Source organism: Enhydra lutris, unplaced genomic scaffold (assembly GCF_002288905.1).
Source record: "Enhydra lutris kenyoni isolate GAN:26980312 unplaced genomic scaffold, ASM228890v2 scaffoldscaffold219, whole genome shotgun sequence".
NCBI classification, from domain to species: domain Eukaryota; kingdom Metazoa; phylum Chordata; class Mammalia; order Carnivora; family Mustelidae; genus Enhydra; species Enhydra lutris.
The window spans coordinates 108883-123418 of NW_019154303.1; the positions used below are offsets into that span (position 1 = coordinate 108883).

The 14536-nt window shown below is 49.1% G+C and overlaps 1 protein-coding gene across 1 annotated transcript in view; it reads left to right on the forward strand.

Annotated features, from left to right (window-relative positions):
- The window catches only part of LOC111140175 (contactin-associated protein-like 3), a gene marked incomplete at its 3' end in the record, with an annotated part of 131376 nt that overhangs the window by 76522 nt on the left and 40318 nt on the right, over nucleotides 1–14536 (forward strand). Inside the window, exons 11-13 of the mRNA XM_022492516.1 lie at nucleotides 1397–1516; nucleotides 14056–14256; nucleotides 14352–14530. Coding sequence (XP_022348224.1) covers nucleotides 1397–1516; nucleotides 14056–14256; nucleotides 14352–14530 — 500 coding nt within the window. The remainder of the gene's footprint in view (nucleotides 1–1396; nucleotides 1517–14055; nucleotides 14257–14351; nucleotides 14531–14536) is intronic.

Here is a 14536-nt window from a genome sequence, read left to right on the forward strand (position 1 = left end):
GGCCGTGAGTGGACGGTGGTGCTAGGTGTGTGACAGATGGGGCCGTGAGTGGACGGTGGTGCTAGGTGTGTGACAGATGGGGCCGTGAGTGGACGGTGGTGCTAGGTGTGTGACAGATGGGGGCCGTGAGTGGACGGTGGTGCTAGGTGTGTGACAGATGGGGCCGTGAGTGGACGGTGGTGCTAGGTGTGTGACAGATGGGGCCAGTCTAATTTGACACACTGACACTCAGCCATAATTTATAGAAGAATGTCGTATTTTGCAAAATCCTTGGGCAGGCAGACATGACTTTGATCTTCTTCTGTGAGAAAGCAGAAAACCCCTCTGCCCTGGCTGCCCCGCTTCTCCCGGATTCTCCTCGCTTTTCAAAAGAGGCAGAGATTTCAGAGTAGATAATCCAGCGAGCTTAGAGTGGTGTCTGTCCTCCGCCCACGCTCGGACCCTCTGTCTCTGCTAGGATCACTCCGCTCTGTGGCTCTGGCCTGGCCACTTGCGGGTCTGTGTTCATGGATGCCAGGTCTCAGCCTTAGGGGGGCTGAGGGATACAGTCCGCATTGTCCTTGACTGGCTGCCAGTAGCCACTTCTTAGGTTTTCAAAGGGTCTTTCCTGTCAAGGAAATGAGGGAGACACGTGGGAGCTATTACTCAGTTGATTAGTCATTTAGACTTATTCTGAACATTGATTAAGTCCATCATCTACTGATGTTAGTCACTTGTCTTGTGATAGCAAAATATTTATTGCACGTATAAAAAATTCAACTAAGAATTGGGATATGTTGAAATCACTGAGAGATATTTCATGTGTGTGTGTGTGTATACATATATATATATATATATATATATATATAATTTTGACTTTCAATTTGCTTGAATAATCATTTGCAAAGCATTTCAGGAAATTTCCTTTTAAAACACATATTATAAATGGAGTGAAGGAGACTTGCTGATTTATAAAACTCCTCTGGAAAGTAATGCATTGCACAGTAGATCATTTTAAGTAAACAGAGGAAATAACTACTCAGTAATTTAATACATCGATGTGGTTATTAGATAATAACAGATCACTTAGGGAGACGAAGCCAGTGCACTTCCGAGACTTAAACATCATGGGGCAGAGTAGAAGGAGATTGCGTGAGGCCAGTTACCATGATTTTGGAATGAATCTTGTTGCTAGAGCAGGCAGGGTTCAGATACACATGGTGATAACCTCTTAAAATCTTTCACTCCAAGCTTCAGGGTCTTCATGCTGCCTGACTGGCACAGGGGAACACTCCCCTGGAGAAACCGTCCCGGAGAGCAAGGCAGAACGAGTGTCACTGGGGAAAGCATCCCATCACTAAGGACAGGGAGGGATCCGTCCCACTGCAGCCCTGTCTGAGACCCCTGTCCTTTGCAGCTCTGTTCGAGCAGTCCTGTGACGCCCACAGGCACAGAGGGGACTCCTCAGGGTTCTACTATATCGATTCAGACGGAAGTGGCCCGCTGGGACCTGCTCTTGTATACTGCAACATGACAGGTACGCTACTGATACGCTTTACTGTGCCCGTTAAGCTCGTGTGATTGGTTGCTGTGTGCAAAACCATGAGGCTTAGCTCCGTCGAGTAACATGTGTGTTCCTGTGCAACTATGTATAAGCAATATTTCATTGTCCCTAGAAACCCATTTATATATGGCGGATGGATACAGGTAGGCAAGTTCTGCAAAGGATCAGTGCGTGTACCGTGGTGAATGACAACTTCGAACGCCTCCGTGTGTGTGTGTGTGTGTGTGTGTGCATGCGTGTGCGTGTGTGCGCGCGTGTGTGCGCGCGTGTGTGCGTGTGTGTGTGCGTGTGTGTGTTTTGTGTTCCCTTCTGTGCTCACGTCACATTTCGCCGGCAGAAACAACCCTCCTTTACAAACTTCCCGTGCTACTCTAGTGGTGTGGACCTGGCGGGGACTTCAACAACCTTAGAGTCTGACCCTGCAGAGTCTGAGACACTGGTCAGAAAAGTCAGCTGTAAATGGTTCTCAGGTAACCCTGACCTGGTTATAATTTGCTTTCTCTGCTCTGGCTACGTGTCATCCCAATAGGGTTGCAATTTCTGGATGGAAGGAGTCATTTATGGGGAATGACATGGCGGTTTGTGACAAGCTGGAAGTTCTGCTGTGGTTTCTACACCTAATCTCACTCCATATACAAAATCTGAGCATTTTGGTGATGGTGAATCTAGTGTTGATCTGAATTGGATCAATTTTATCTTCCAGCCCCAGAACTACCCCCAACTTTGCACTGGATGGATGAATGACTGTTGGGGGCTTTGGGGCAAGCATCTTATCATAGAAACTGACCAAAACATTGCAACGGGATAGGAGGTAAATATATTGACCGCCTTTGCTGAAAGGTATGCAATGTATTAAGTATGTAAGGATCTTTCTAGATATCCTGGGCTCCAGTGGTTGTAACAGGCCTTCAACTTACTCAATTTCTGCTTTGTTTTCATGGCTCAAGTGAGTGCCAAGAACAGAGAAAGCTACATAAAGAGGCTGGCATCCCAGTAATACATTCTACTTCTATCCATCACATGCCTAATTATCACAGAAGTCTGCGACCTTTTAAAGATTTTCATATATTTTGTCCTATAAGCAAAGTTCCTTATACACTGAAAAATTTCGAGATCCGGAGAAAAGTGAAAATGACCCCAGTGGCACATGGCAAAGATGAGTGCATTTCCAATGACTGAAGCTGTTTTCTTGGTAATTAACCGCTGGCAGGGCTGGCAAGGCCGAGCTCATGTTTATTAAAAAGAAAAAAAAAAAGACATTTGCTGCAAAGGGCACGACAGGCAGCTAACGGCCTGATTGTCCGCCATGTATGGTTATACGAAAGGTAAATAGTTTAATCATGCAAGTGGACACATGGTCCAGGCTTCACCAGAAAGCCTTCGTTGTGCGTATGTATAAAGTGCCTTTGGAATGTGCCGCTGGCTCCTAGACACTTGTTTTCACACGAATTTCATAGCATCGCTGATGTGTTTTGATGGCCTGTCGTCGCGGCTGCCTTTTCAGAGCGAGCCCGCTAGCAGAGGGAAGAGCAGTTCCGTCAAAGTGCCAAGAGAAAGCAAGAGCAGATCTCAGGTTTTGATTCTGGGTAACACAAGAAACTATCTGATGACACATAAGCCAGGGTTTGTTTTTTTTTTTATCCTCGAGGCAAGAAGGATCCTCTAAAAGGTAAAATCTCTTGATCAGTTTATGTAAGAAGAAGGCCTCACCGACTGTCTCCTGAGGATGCGAATCACTTTCCTCCCAGGCGTGACTCAGAGAAATGTCCAAGTAATGCCCCACACTGAGGAGTTGAAAAAAACAGTGCCTCCCAACACGGAGCTCCTGTGTCCTCAGTACCCGCTCTGCGCTGGGCAGGGCGGTCACCGTGGCAGGGAGCGGAGGAGAGCACTCCCTGCCCCCGGTGTGCGGTGCTCAGGTCCGCGCAGAACCAGAGCCCTGAGAGCTGCTGCTGGAGCAGGTGGATGGTGCGCGGAGGCAGGTGCTGTGACGCTGAATATGGGGGGGGCGGGGCACACAGACCATGGATAGGGGGAGGGGTCACAATTTTAAATAGAGCCATCCAGGGAAGCACTCAGTTTGAAAGTTAGGTTTGCTTCCAGAAAACCCGAGCAAACCTTCAAGCAGAGGGAGTGCAGCTCCCGGGATCCTAATCTGTTGGACAGATGCCGGGGGAGGGACCCGAGGGGACCCTTGAGTCACGCCACTGGAAAGTGACAGGTCCAGGACTCCCAGTGGCAGAGTAGTTGGGGCTTTGGGCCACCAGGCTGTGCCCGGCAGGAGCAAGGAGACCCGTTAGTGGGGATGGGATGGGGCAGATGGGAATGGAGGAGGGGAGGGAGTCGGGGGCCGAAACCATGGACCGAATGTGGCTGGAGGAAGACAGGCATCTGGAACGTGTTCCATGTTTGCATCTGAGCCCTGGAAGGAGGATGCGGGTATTAGCAGAGGGAAGAGGCGGGTCTGCAGAGGAGAGCAGGATTCCCACAGTGAACACCTGAGGTTTGGGTGGCCAGCTGTGCAAATAGTTAGTGGGGACCTGTTGGTCATAAAAACAAGAGCAGTGTGTCATCTGAAAGCCCGCTGGGTAGTTAGAATCTCCTCAGCAATACGAACTTCTAAAAACATATTTTGGAGAGTGACTTTACACATTAATTGAACAGACCAGCAGGCTCCCGTTTGCTTTGGGGTGGCTGGTGGACGCTGTCCAGCATCCCACAGCAACATGGGGCATCTCTGGGTCCCCACACCCTTGTCCACTGTCCACGGAAGGGCAGCTCTGCTCTCAGCAGGATTGGGTTCTGCGACAGCATCCCAGGAAAAGCTGTGTTTTTATGAAGCTCCCTGAGATTTTCCGATGTACATTCAGATTCAGAAGCCGTGGCCACAGGGCTTGGATCTTTGGTTTCATTGGCACAGCCTGCCCTGTGTCCACCAAAATTAAAATGGAAAGAGGGCAAAGCGCATCACAGAAAGGAGAAATAGAGCCAATGCAGCTGTAAAATTCAGCGCCACTGTTCATTTCTTGGTCCAGGCCATGGTTCTGTTGCTCTGTTTGTAAAATTGGCTGTGGTGGAATTTAATGACCACTGCATCCACAAAGGCAGCAGAATCGCTCACATGCCTTAAGATAATATTGAAGGCATGGATTCTGTAAATTAAACATCTTCCAAACTCTCTAACTTAATCTTGGAAAGTCTTAGAGCTTTAAAGCACGCGTGTGTGTGTCTGTGTGTGTAGGAATTCATGAATGTTGGGGTAATGATTTAATGATTGATATTGCTATATGTTTTATTATCAGATAACACTTAACAACCATGTATGCCTTCATATTACTTTGCAAATGACCAAGCAAAGTACAGATCATTGTATCACAAGACCTTTTGGGTAATTAAGTTTTTAGAAATTTTCTAGCTGCCTTTCATAAAAGAAAACCCCTAACGTTAGTATATCCTTATTCTATGTGATGAATAAATGTCCTAAAGTTCCAAGAGTTAGGGTTGAGCTGGAGCATGGAACACGCACGCGTGCACACACACACACACACACACGCATGCACACACACGTGCACACACACACTTACATCCTGCTTTGTTAGAAATACTGCGGAGAGGATTTCCAAATAATGTTAAATGCCAAGAGTTTTTATGAAACTCAAAGCCATAAGGAAAGCGCCATGCTAAAGACAGAGAAATGCAGAGGCCAACTCAAAGATGACAAATAATTCCAGAAGATACACTGCGAAGTTTTTAATCAAAAGTTTAAAACAATCCAAGGTGATCCAGGAAGGACCCAGAGTTACAGTCCCATGAGGTTCCCCAACAGATCTCGTTGTGACGGTGGAAGAACTAAGATCCTGGCCTTCTTCTCCTGGGAGGGAAGTATTTCCACTGCAAGGTCACCTTCTCCATGAAGCTACCATGCCCATGGATGATGAAGTATTCTTTAATTATTATAAACAAATACTCACACTTGGAGAAACATGCAAAAAACAAAATTCTAAAGCAATGGCTACAAGTATATACTTGGAAACAGCCTTCCAAACTCTGGTGCCAAAATATACTCTGAATATACTTTGTATAAATTTTAGTATCTTTAGTATAAAAGCAACCAAAACAAAACAAACTATTTTGAAGGGACTGTTTATGTAATTTGTTAACAGATCGATCCCCTTCCTATGCAGAAGAGACAGAGGCTCTGTTGATGGCGGGATGAGAAACGTGAGCTCGATGGCTCTGCCCTCGGGGACAGTGGGGCCATCCGTGCCCCATGGAAACCCCCCGCAATTGTCCTCTGATGTGGTCCTAGTCGTCCTCCAAACACTGGTTCCCAGACACGGCACCATGGGAACACTTGTCTCAGGGAGGAGATGGCATGAAGGCAGAGCTATGACTCTGCATCAGATTCGTAAGAGTCGGCAGGGGCTTGAGGGACATGCCAAGGATGCGGTCTGCTGCACAACTGCCCGTTGCCCCACTCGGATCCTGATTCATCGACTCAGTGTGTCAGTGACCCAGCACTTACCATGGAGTCTGTCACGCTTGTGCTGACGGAGCCACCATGTTTCTTAAACAGCCTCCTTCTTCCCATGACAGAAATTTCGAGTGGCCTCCAGCCGGCGTCATGGTAGAACGGAGGACAGCCGGTCAGCTGCTTTACATACGCTCCCATTAATTTCAAAAGGAAATTCTCTATGGAATGGGCACCTGTGAAGGCATCCTGCTGTGCTTTTTATGTTGGTGGATTTGTATGGATTTTCTGTTTCTTTTGCCTCTGTCTTCCTTCAACAGCTTCTGTCTCAGCCCAGTCAAACACTTCCCTTTCCAGTCAGATGTTCAATTCAGGCGTTTGATCACTCATCTTCACCCCTGACCGCTGTGCTGTGGGCTTCCAGGGGCCACACCGAGTTTGAGTAAGAAGAGGAATGAACTTCTTTCGTTGACCTTCAGACTAGGGAGGGGGACAGATGTGATTCAGCTCACTGAACATATTATGACTATTATAGGTTTGCATTTGCTATTTTAAATATAGGCATACCTCATTTCCTCATTTTATTGCATTTTGCTTTACTGAACTTGGATTCAGATCAAAGGGATTTGCTTTTTTTTTTTGAAACACACTGTAGGTTTGTGGCAGCCCTGGGTGAAACAAGTCTACCAGCCCCATTTTCCAACAGCACCTGCTCGCTTGGCGTCTCTGTGGCACATTTTGGTAACACTCACAGTATTTCTAACTTTTTTATTGCCATCATATTTGTTATGATGATCTGTGACCAGTGATCTTTACTATTGGGGCTGTTTTCAGGCACCGTGAACTATGTGCGTCCAAGACCGTGAACTTCATTGGTAAATGGCTCTACCGACTGGCCATTTCCTCCCATAGGTCCCTCTCTGTCCTTGGGCTCCCTATTCCCGAGACACAGCAGTACTGAATTTAAGCCAGTTAATAGCCCTACAGTAGTCTCTACGTGTTCAGCTGGAAGGAGAAGCTGCTGCCTCCCACTGTCACCACAGGCTGGACGTGACTCAAGCTCCGTGAGGGAGGCATGTTGAAGGCTGAGGCCTCTGATGCCGGTTAGCCGAGTCGTGAATTGAAGGAAAAGCTCACGAAGGAAATGAAAAGTGCTACCTCAGTGAACACACGGACGACAGGAAAGTGAAACAGCTTTATTGCTGATACAGAGAACGTTTAGTGGGTAAGAGGCCCGGCCAGCCACGCCATTCTCCTCAGCCGAAGCGGAAGGCCCTGACTCTCCGGTTCTGTGCAGCAGAGAGAGCGGAGGCAGCCGCAGGAGCGAAGCCTGACACGAGCAGAGATCCGGGCTTGAGGTTTCAGGAAGGAGGCCGCGCCCGTGGCACGACAGCACAAGGCGAAGCAGCACGTGGCCGTGGGAGCTGCCGCAAGTGACCGGGAGATCCGGAAGATCCGGGAGATCGAGATCGTTCCCGAAGGCGGCTGCACTGACCAGCAGATTTTCAGGGTGGACGCGAGAGCCTCCCACGGGAAGAAGGTGCCATCGAGGACTTCCCCGGCTAGACAGGAGTCGTCCGTGCTGCCTTCGCAGCTTCCACGGACAGGCTGATTGTCTGGTCGGGGCCAGTGCGACGGGTGACTTTTAACGTGTAGCAGGTGCTGATTTATCATGTCTCCAATCCTAGGGCCCTTAGGAATTACGGCAAGTCTCCTCTGCCTGTGCTCTGTGAACGGAGCAGCAGAACCTGGAGGACAGGACATCTGTTCACAGCATGGCGTGCTGCATGTTTTAAGCCCATTGTTGAGGCCCGCCTAAGGAAAAAAAGAAAAAGATTCCTTTCACATTATCATCACTTACGGACTGTGCACCCGATCGCCCCAGAGCTCTGATGGAGTCGGACAGTGAGATTTACGTTGTTTTCATGTCTGCTAACAGCATCCGTTCTGCAGCCCATGGATCTGGAGTCATTTCAACCAGCAGGTCGTCGTCATTAAGAAATAACATTTCCTAAGGCTGTAGCTGCCCTGGATAGTGACTCCTTGGATGGACCTGGGCAAGGTCAATTGAAAACTTTCTGGGAAGGATTCACCATCCTAGATGCCATGGAGACCATTCATGATTCATGGGGAGCGATCAACATGTCACCATAACTAGAAATTTGGAAGAAGTAGATTCCAGTCTTCATGGATGACTTTGAGGGGTTCAGGATTTCAGAGGACGAGGTCACTGCAGGAGTGGTGGACATAGCAAGAGAGCCAGAATCAGAAGTGGAGCCTGAGGATGGGACAGACCCACTGCAGACTCCGGATACAGCTTGAATGCATGAAGAGTTGCTGCTGATGAATGAGCAGAGAAAGTGGTTTCTGGAGGTGGGATCTACGCCCGGTGAAGGTGGTTGAAAGAACAAAGTGTTTAGAATATTGCATCAGCTTAGTTGACAGTTTGGAAGAAATTCTACTGTGGGTAAAACGCGACCCGATGGCATCCCATGCTATAAAGACGTCACTCAGGAGAGGAGGAGTCAGTCGTGCTGCAGACGTCACCGTTGTCTTGTTTTCAGAAGTGGCCACGGCTGCCCTGACCCTCGGCACCGCCACGCTGATCAGTCAGCAGCGCCAACAGCAAGGCAAGGCTCTCCAGCAGCAAAGATCGCGGCTCGCTGAGAGCGCCGACGATGGCTGGCATTCGTTCAGCAAGAGGCCCTCTTGATCGAGGTGTGCACGTTTGTTAGACGTCATGTCATTGCACACTTCATACTGACTCCAGGAGGGCGGAGAGGTGACCCGTACATGCAGTGGAAACCAAAATGTTCTTCTGACTCGCGGTCTTGCGGTATATGTGTTATTCAGGTGGTCTGGACCGGGGCCTGCGTCTCTCTGAGGTACGCCTGTAGATAGGGACACTTGCTGGGAATTTGTAAAAAATAAAATAAAATAAAACAAAATAAAAAGGCTCTGCATGTGGGTTGGAGAGTCTCCTTCGTGAACACATGCACCAGCTGCTGAGGAATATATTTTTCTCTGCTTGGGAAGAGTTGTGATTTCGTTGTTCTCTGCTTTGCCCTTGAAAACTGAGACGGACAGTAAGTATGGCATCATCATGTCACGTGTGGCAAGTTTTGCTCAAAAATTGCATCTCTTCCAGAAGGTTCTATAATGTTGAGATGTTAGAATTTATAAGGAAAAAAAAAAGAAAGAGAAAATCTGCTCTTTGATGATGGTCACGCACCATGACCCTGCATCTCTTTTCTATGGGCTTTTGCCTGGAAGAAATCCTTCCTGCTCCCACGGAGGAGACATCATTCTGGCTGATCTCCTGCACCTTCTAAAGGGAGTCGCCAAAGTAGGCACGCCCAGTGTGCGTGGGAACACACAACTTCCAGACCAGGTCCTGTCCCTGCTCCCAAGGGAGTTGAGAGACATGTGTTTTGGGAAAGTTCATCTTCCCGCTCCCATCAGCACAGCCCTGCCTGTGGATGGACAGGAAGATGGTCTCGACAAGCAGTAAGAGCCCAGCCCTCAGATGGCGGCTCAGCCAGCATCGTGCCTGGTTAATGGCCTTTGAAGACGGCCAGAACCGTGGTTTTCAGTCTTTTGACGTCACCTGGTTCAGTCTCCTCATTTACCATATTTGGCATCGAAGGCTTAGAGAATTTTTTGATGATTCCAAGAGCACTGATTAGGGCCCATATTCTCCCGTTGACCGTGACACAGTGCTCTGTCTGTGTCTAATTTTGTAAGTGTCTACACAGTGTTCTCTCCGAGGAAACTGCTCTGCTCTCTTGCTGTGTGGCGGGCTGAAATGCAGGGGGAGACACTAATGACATTCCACGGTACTGACACGTGGGAGGTTCCAGGGGCGGGGCCCTGTGTCCCTCCATGTTAAATAGCAGGTGTCCACACTAATGACTGAGAAGACACATAAGGTTACACTTAGTGTGACCTGTTAAGTGACAAGATGACCCTCTGAAACCCCAGGAGAAGAAGGCTGTGAAGTAGCTACACTTCTTGGGGGTGTCTAGTTGCGTCTCAGAGCATTGTCTTGCTTGGAAAATACTAAAGTGAATCATGCAAAGCTCAAGGCCTCCGAACCATGACAAGAACGGCAGCCCTTGTAAGGTCCCTAATGCAAATACTGATCCGGAGGGACCCAAAGGGGTGGGGCTGAGACAGCACGGCCTCTGGGCCTCTCCCAGGACCCAGGGGCTGCCTGCTGCAAGGAGCTGTCCCTCTCCTTGGTGAAGTACAAGCGTCCAATCCTCCTGGGCTATGGCACATGGACAACACGGCAGGGCCGGTGCCTCCTAGGTCTGGGGCAGGGGCAGATCAGAGCCACCGATTGTCTCCCTCTGGCCCCCACTGGATGTTCACAGCAGCTGCTTGGCCCTCCCAGCTCTGTGTGCCCATCAGAGCCCGTGATCTGGTTCTATTTTCCCTGGGAGTGTTTTCCTTTGAAATCCAGGATAAGACCCAGGTACATGAGGCACTCTGGAAAGGTCATAGGCCTCAGTGCTCTTTGAGAACTTGAGTACCTCAGAAGGTCTGGTGGCCACACTGCGTGGTGACGTGGCACAGTTTCCTGAAGTTGGGTGAGTAGATGTTCCCAGGCTTCCCTTCCATTTTCTGGGCAGCTGGAGGATTGGGCTGTGAGACAGATGGGAGCCACCTGCTGTGGTGTTTTCCTCTGGATCATGACGCTGCGGAGTCCTGAGAAGGTTTGGGGCTCTCCTGCCCAGAACACAGTGTTCATGTCATCTTGGTGACTCCAGGGATGCCTGCTAGTCTTCCCATCCCTCTGCCATCCTATGTCACTGTAAGTGCCCATCCTCCACTGGTTCTTCTTCTGCACGTAGGAGGCAACGGGTCCCATTGCCTCGCATGTTGCCTTCCTCCTTGTCTTTGAACTCAAGCACCCACTTCCCGTCAGAAGAGATGCAGGCAGCTTGTGTTGTTTCTGAAGAGGTGGTGTTGGACCCAGCTTGGACTTCATTTCAGGCATCTGTCGGAAAGGGGATTCTTGCCTTCCCTTTCCTGGAGATCAATGTCCATATTGTGAGGGGCAGACTGACCACCTAGACAGGCATCAGGGTTTTTACAATCAAGTCTTTTTTCTTCTTTTCCCTTAGGGAGAGGAAAATGAGCATAGCAGACCCACCTTGGGTTCACATTTCCCCGACCGTGGAAAATATACATCTGTTTCCTTTTCCCCATTTGACCACCTGCTTTCCCTTAAAAGATGCCTTATATAGTTCAGAGATACAACCCACAGTGTACGAAGTGTTGCAGGTTGCCAAGTGGATATAATTTGGCAAAATAAAAAGAGAAACTAGGGGTGCCATATGATATGGTGAGTCAGTGTTATTTTTTTATATCCTGCTTACCAAACCAAAGCGTCACATTAATGTAGGTTGGTTTGCCCAAGCGAATGGTGGGCCAGGAGCCCCGGTTAGCCTCCCTGCTTGTGGGCAGACGAGAGGCTCTGCAGAGCCGGAGAACGTGATATGATGGGGCCTCATGCAACAGTTTGAAAGTCCTGCTGGAGATTTTCCCCATTACAGTTAATTTCCCCCGATCTCGTTTGTGCTCCATACTACGGTGCATAACAGCAAAGTGTCTTTCCATCATGCTGGTCCCTTCAGTTCCTTGGTCTGTCTCCTCGTCCTCGAGAGCTTCCGTAACGCCGCCTCTCCAGGGTGCCTTCCCAGCTACAGCTGGAAATCTATGAAAATCCCATGTTGTGCTATATCAAGGAAACATAACAAGCCCTTGCTGGGGCCTTGCAAGTGATATTTCTAGAAAGGACAAGCATTGAAATTTCTCTTTTTTTCAAAAGGTAGCTTTGAGATTCTGTTCATGCTTTCCCTTCTCTCCACTCAAGAAAGAGTTCTCTGATTACACTGTAACATGCACAACCGTGAGTCCCCCACACGGCCACCAGCCTGCGTGAGCCCCTCAGGCACAGCATTTCTCTTTGTGCCATAAACCATGGACATAAATGATCCTTCGGCATTAGAACCCATGAATCCCCAAGCCCAGCTCCTGGCTTCTCCATCAGTGCTCTCACCCCCTTTCATCTGGTGGAAGAAACCCTGACCGTGAATGTGAGTAGGTAATCACAAAAAATAACACCAGGTCCATTTAAGAAATTTTCCAGGAAAATGTTGAAGTGTAAAATGTCTGGTGAAAACATGATTAAAGGGGGGGAGAAAAACCTGTGGGATTCAAGTTGCTATAGGAACACTCAGAGCCCCTTAAACGAGCGGAGAGAGGGGATGATCTATGAAGACTCTCTCCCTGACTGACTGCGTTAGTCATGCTGACTCACAGTCTGCTCCTGTTCCTGCTGGATTTTGCATATTTGACGTATTTTTCATAGGCTTTGAGCTATGGCCCCTGTACATTCTCTGCTCTGGATCTCTGAATAAATTCGATGGGCCCGTGAGCACCCGTGGGGCTGTTAGGTTTTTCCTGGGGCAGGACAGGGAGGGCTGGGCGGGGAGGGCTCTGAGGGTTCCTGGTAACATCGATTTGATTTTTTAACCTTGTTTAGGTCTTAGCCATTAAAAGTAATAGGAACAAACCTCACGTGACTGTTTCCAGCCCCTATAATTTGGAAATAAGTCAACCGATCATGTCTGTACTGGATGCGTGTTCCAGAGGAAGTTTTATGTGATTTGATGTTATAAATGAAGTTGCGTTAGGACCACATGAAGCCAGCCTTTTGGCCCCTGAACCGTGGCCCTTTTATACTGTGGGAGGAGCTAGGTTTTGGGGGAAGGTAGAAGAAAGGGAGATCTTCCTCTTTTGTTTTAAACACCATGGAGTGCTCATCCATTGTTTTAAAATCTCCTATAAAAATATGGGTAATCAATGGAACAGAAACAGGTCAGAATTTGCCAGCAGACATTAGTGTGTTGTCACGGCTGGTGCGACAAATCGACCAGGAACGTGAGGATGAAGAACTCAAGAAGCAGAGAGATGGGGGCAGGAGGAGCACTGAGGAGGATGTCCAACAGTGCTAAGTTTATTCAAAGCATTAAGGCCATATATACACAGTGATATTACAATAGGAGAAGCAATACATCTGTGTCTAGTTAAACAACCTCGAGTTCCCATAGTAAGTCTCACACTTCACTATAAGCAGCCTCGTGACGCCAGACGGCTGATGCCAGTACAAGTGTTCCGCATTGATCCAGCAAACCTGGAAGTAATTTACGGGCTGTACTAGGGCAGCAGGGACCCGCCACGAACTGATGACCCCAACCGAATTGTTCTCATTTGTTTAGCAAGCGTGTGGGAAGTCACACAGGCGAGCGCACAACACATAGCGCAGACCCTGTCTCAGTGCTACTCAACTTTTCCCGTCCTAAACCTTTCGTTAGGTTATTCGGACTTTAAAGGAGGCACAAGTCAGGGCCTGGTTTGGTCCTCGTCTCAAGCCTTATTGCGGCCTCCCACAGTTGTTCCTGACAGGAATGGTTATATTAGTGACTCCAGCGGGTGCTCGTTTGGGGCTGGGCACGCACGAGGTGCTGACACACGATCAGTCAGTTTTTGTCAAACATCCTGTCTCCTACCGTCTTGCATGATCGCGTGAGCTGCTTATCCCCCCGTGTGTCTCCTGTGCATTTCTTTGATTACCAGAGGAAAACGCTCGGTCCAGTGAAGAGGGATACGCATATTGATGTAAGGGTGTTTACACAGACAGTAGCAATTTAGCTGCTTCTTACAGTAATGGAAAGACGTAAATTAAGGGACAAACGTTGTATTTATAACTTTGGCTATCGTATCGCAGAATTTAAGAACTGGCCCTACCAATGTTGGCTGCCTTCAGGGTAACGCGAATTCCAGTAAAGAGAGTCCCCATTCCTAACGCTTAACAGTGTCCCTTGTGCTGACTCCAGCGCCAAAGAGACCTGATCGCTACAAACATTAACACCCTAATTCAGATAAAGGAGGCTTCCGACTTTCACATTATGTTTAACTGCTCCAACCTAGTCACAGTCCCTGTCTCCCTCCCAACCCTGTTTCCGCCCAGAGGACACCACCTGGACCTCGGTACAGCACAATGGCTCCCAGCTGGCCGAAGTCAAAAGCTCGAACGGAGAAAGCCCCCAGCCTGTGTTCTTCAAGTACACGGCCAGCCCGGACCAGCTCCACGCCATCGTGGACGGTGCCGACGACTGCCGACAGGAGCTGGTCCTTCGCTGCAAGAAGTCGAGGCTTTCAGCCGGCCGTGGTGAGTCGTGGGAGTCCCTCGCCGTCGCGGGCTGCCGTGCCCGCTGGTGGCAGGGGCCTGACCCAGGTGCCCATGTCGCGATCGGGACGTTACAGAGATGCTTTTCCTCGGAGCGAAGAGCGAGGTCCGTGTGTGTGGCTCCTCGCTCAAAGCGGAGAACGAGCTGGGAAGTTTCTTCCCGACTCAAGCGGGCGACGGATCAGCGAAAGCCCCTCACGAGGCCGTGGGACGCTGGGTGCTCAGCCACCACGAAGGGCGGCCACGCCTCCGAAATGTTCGG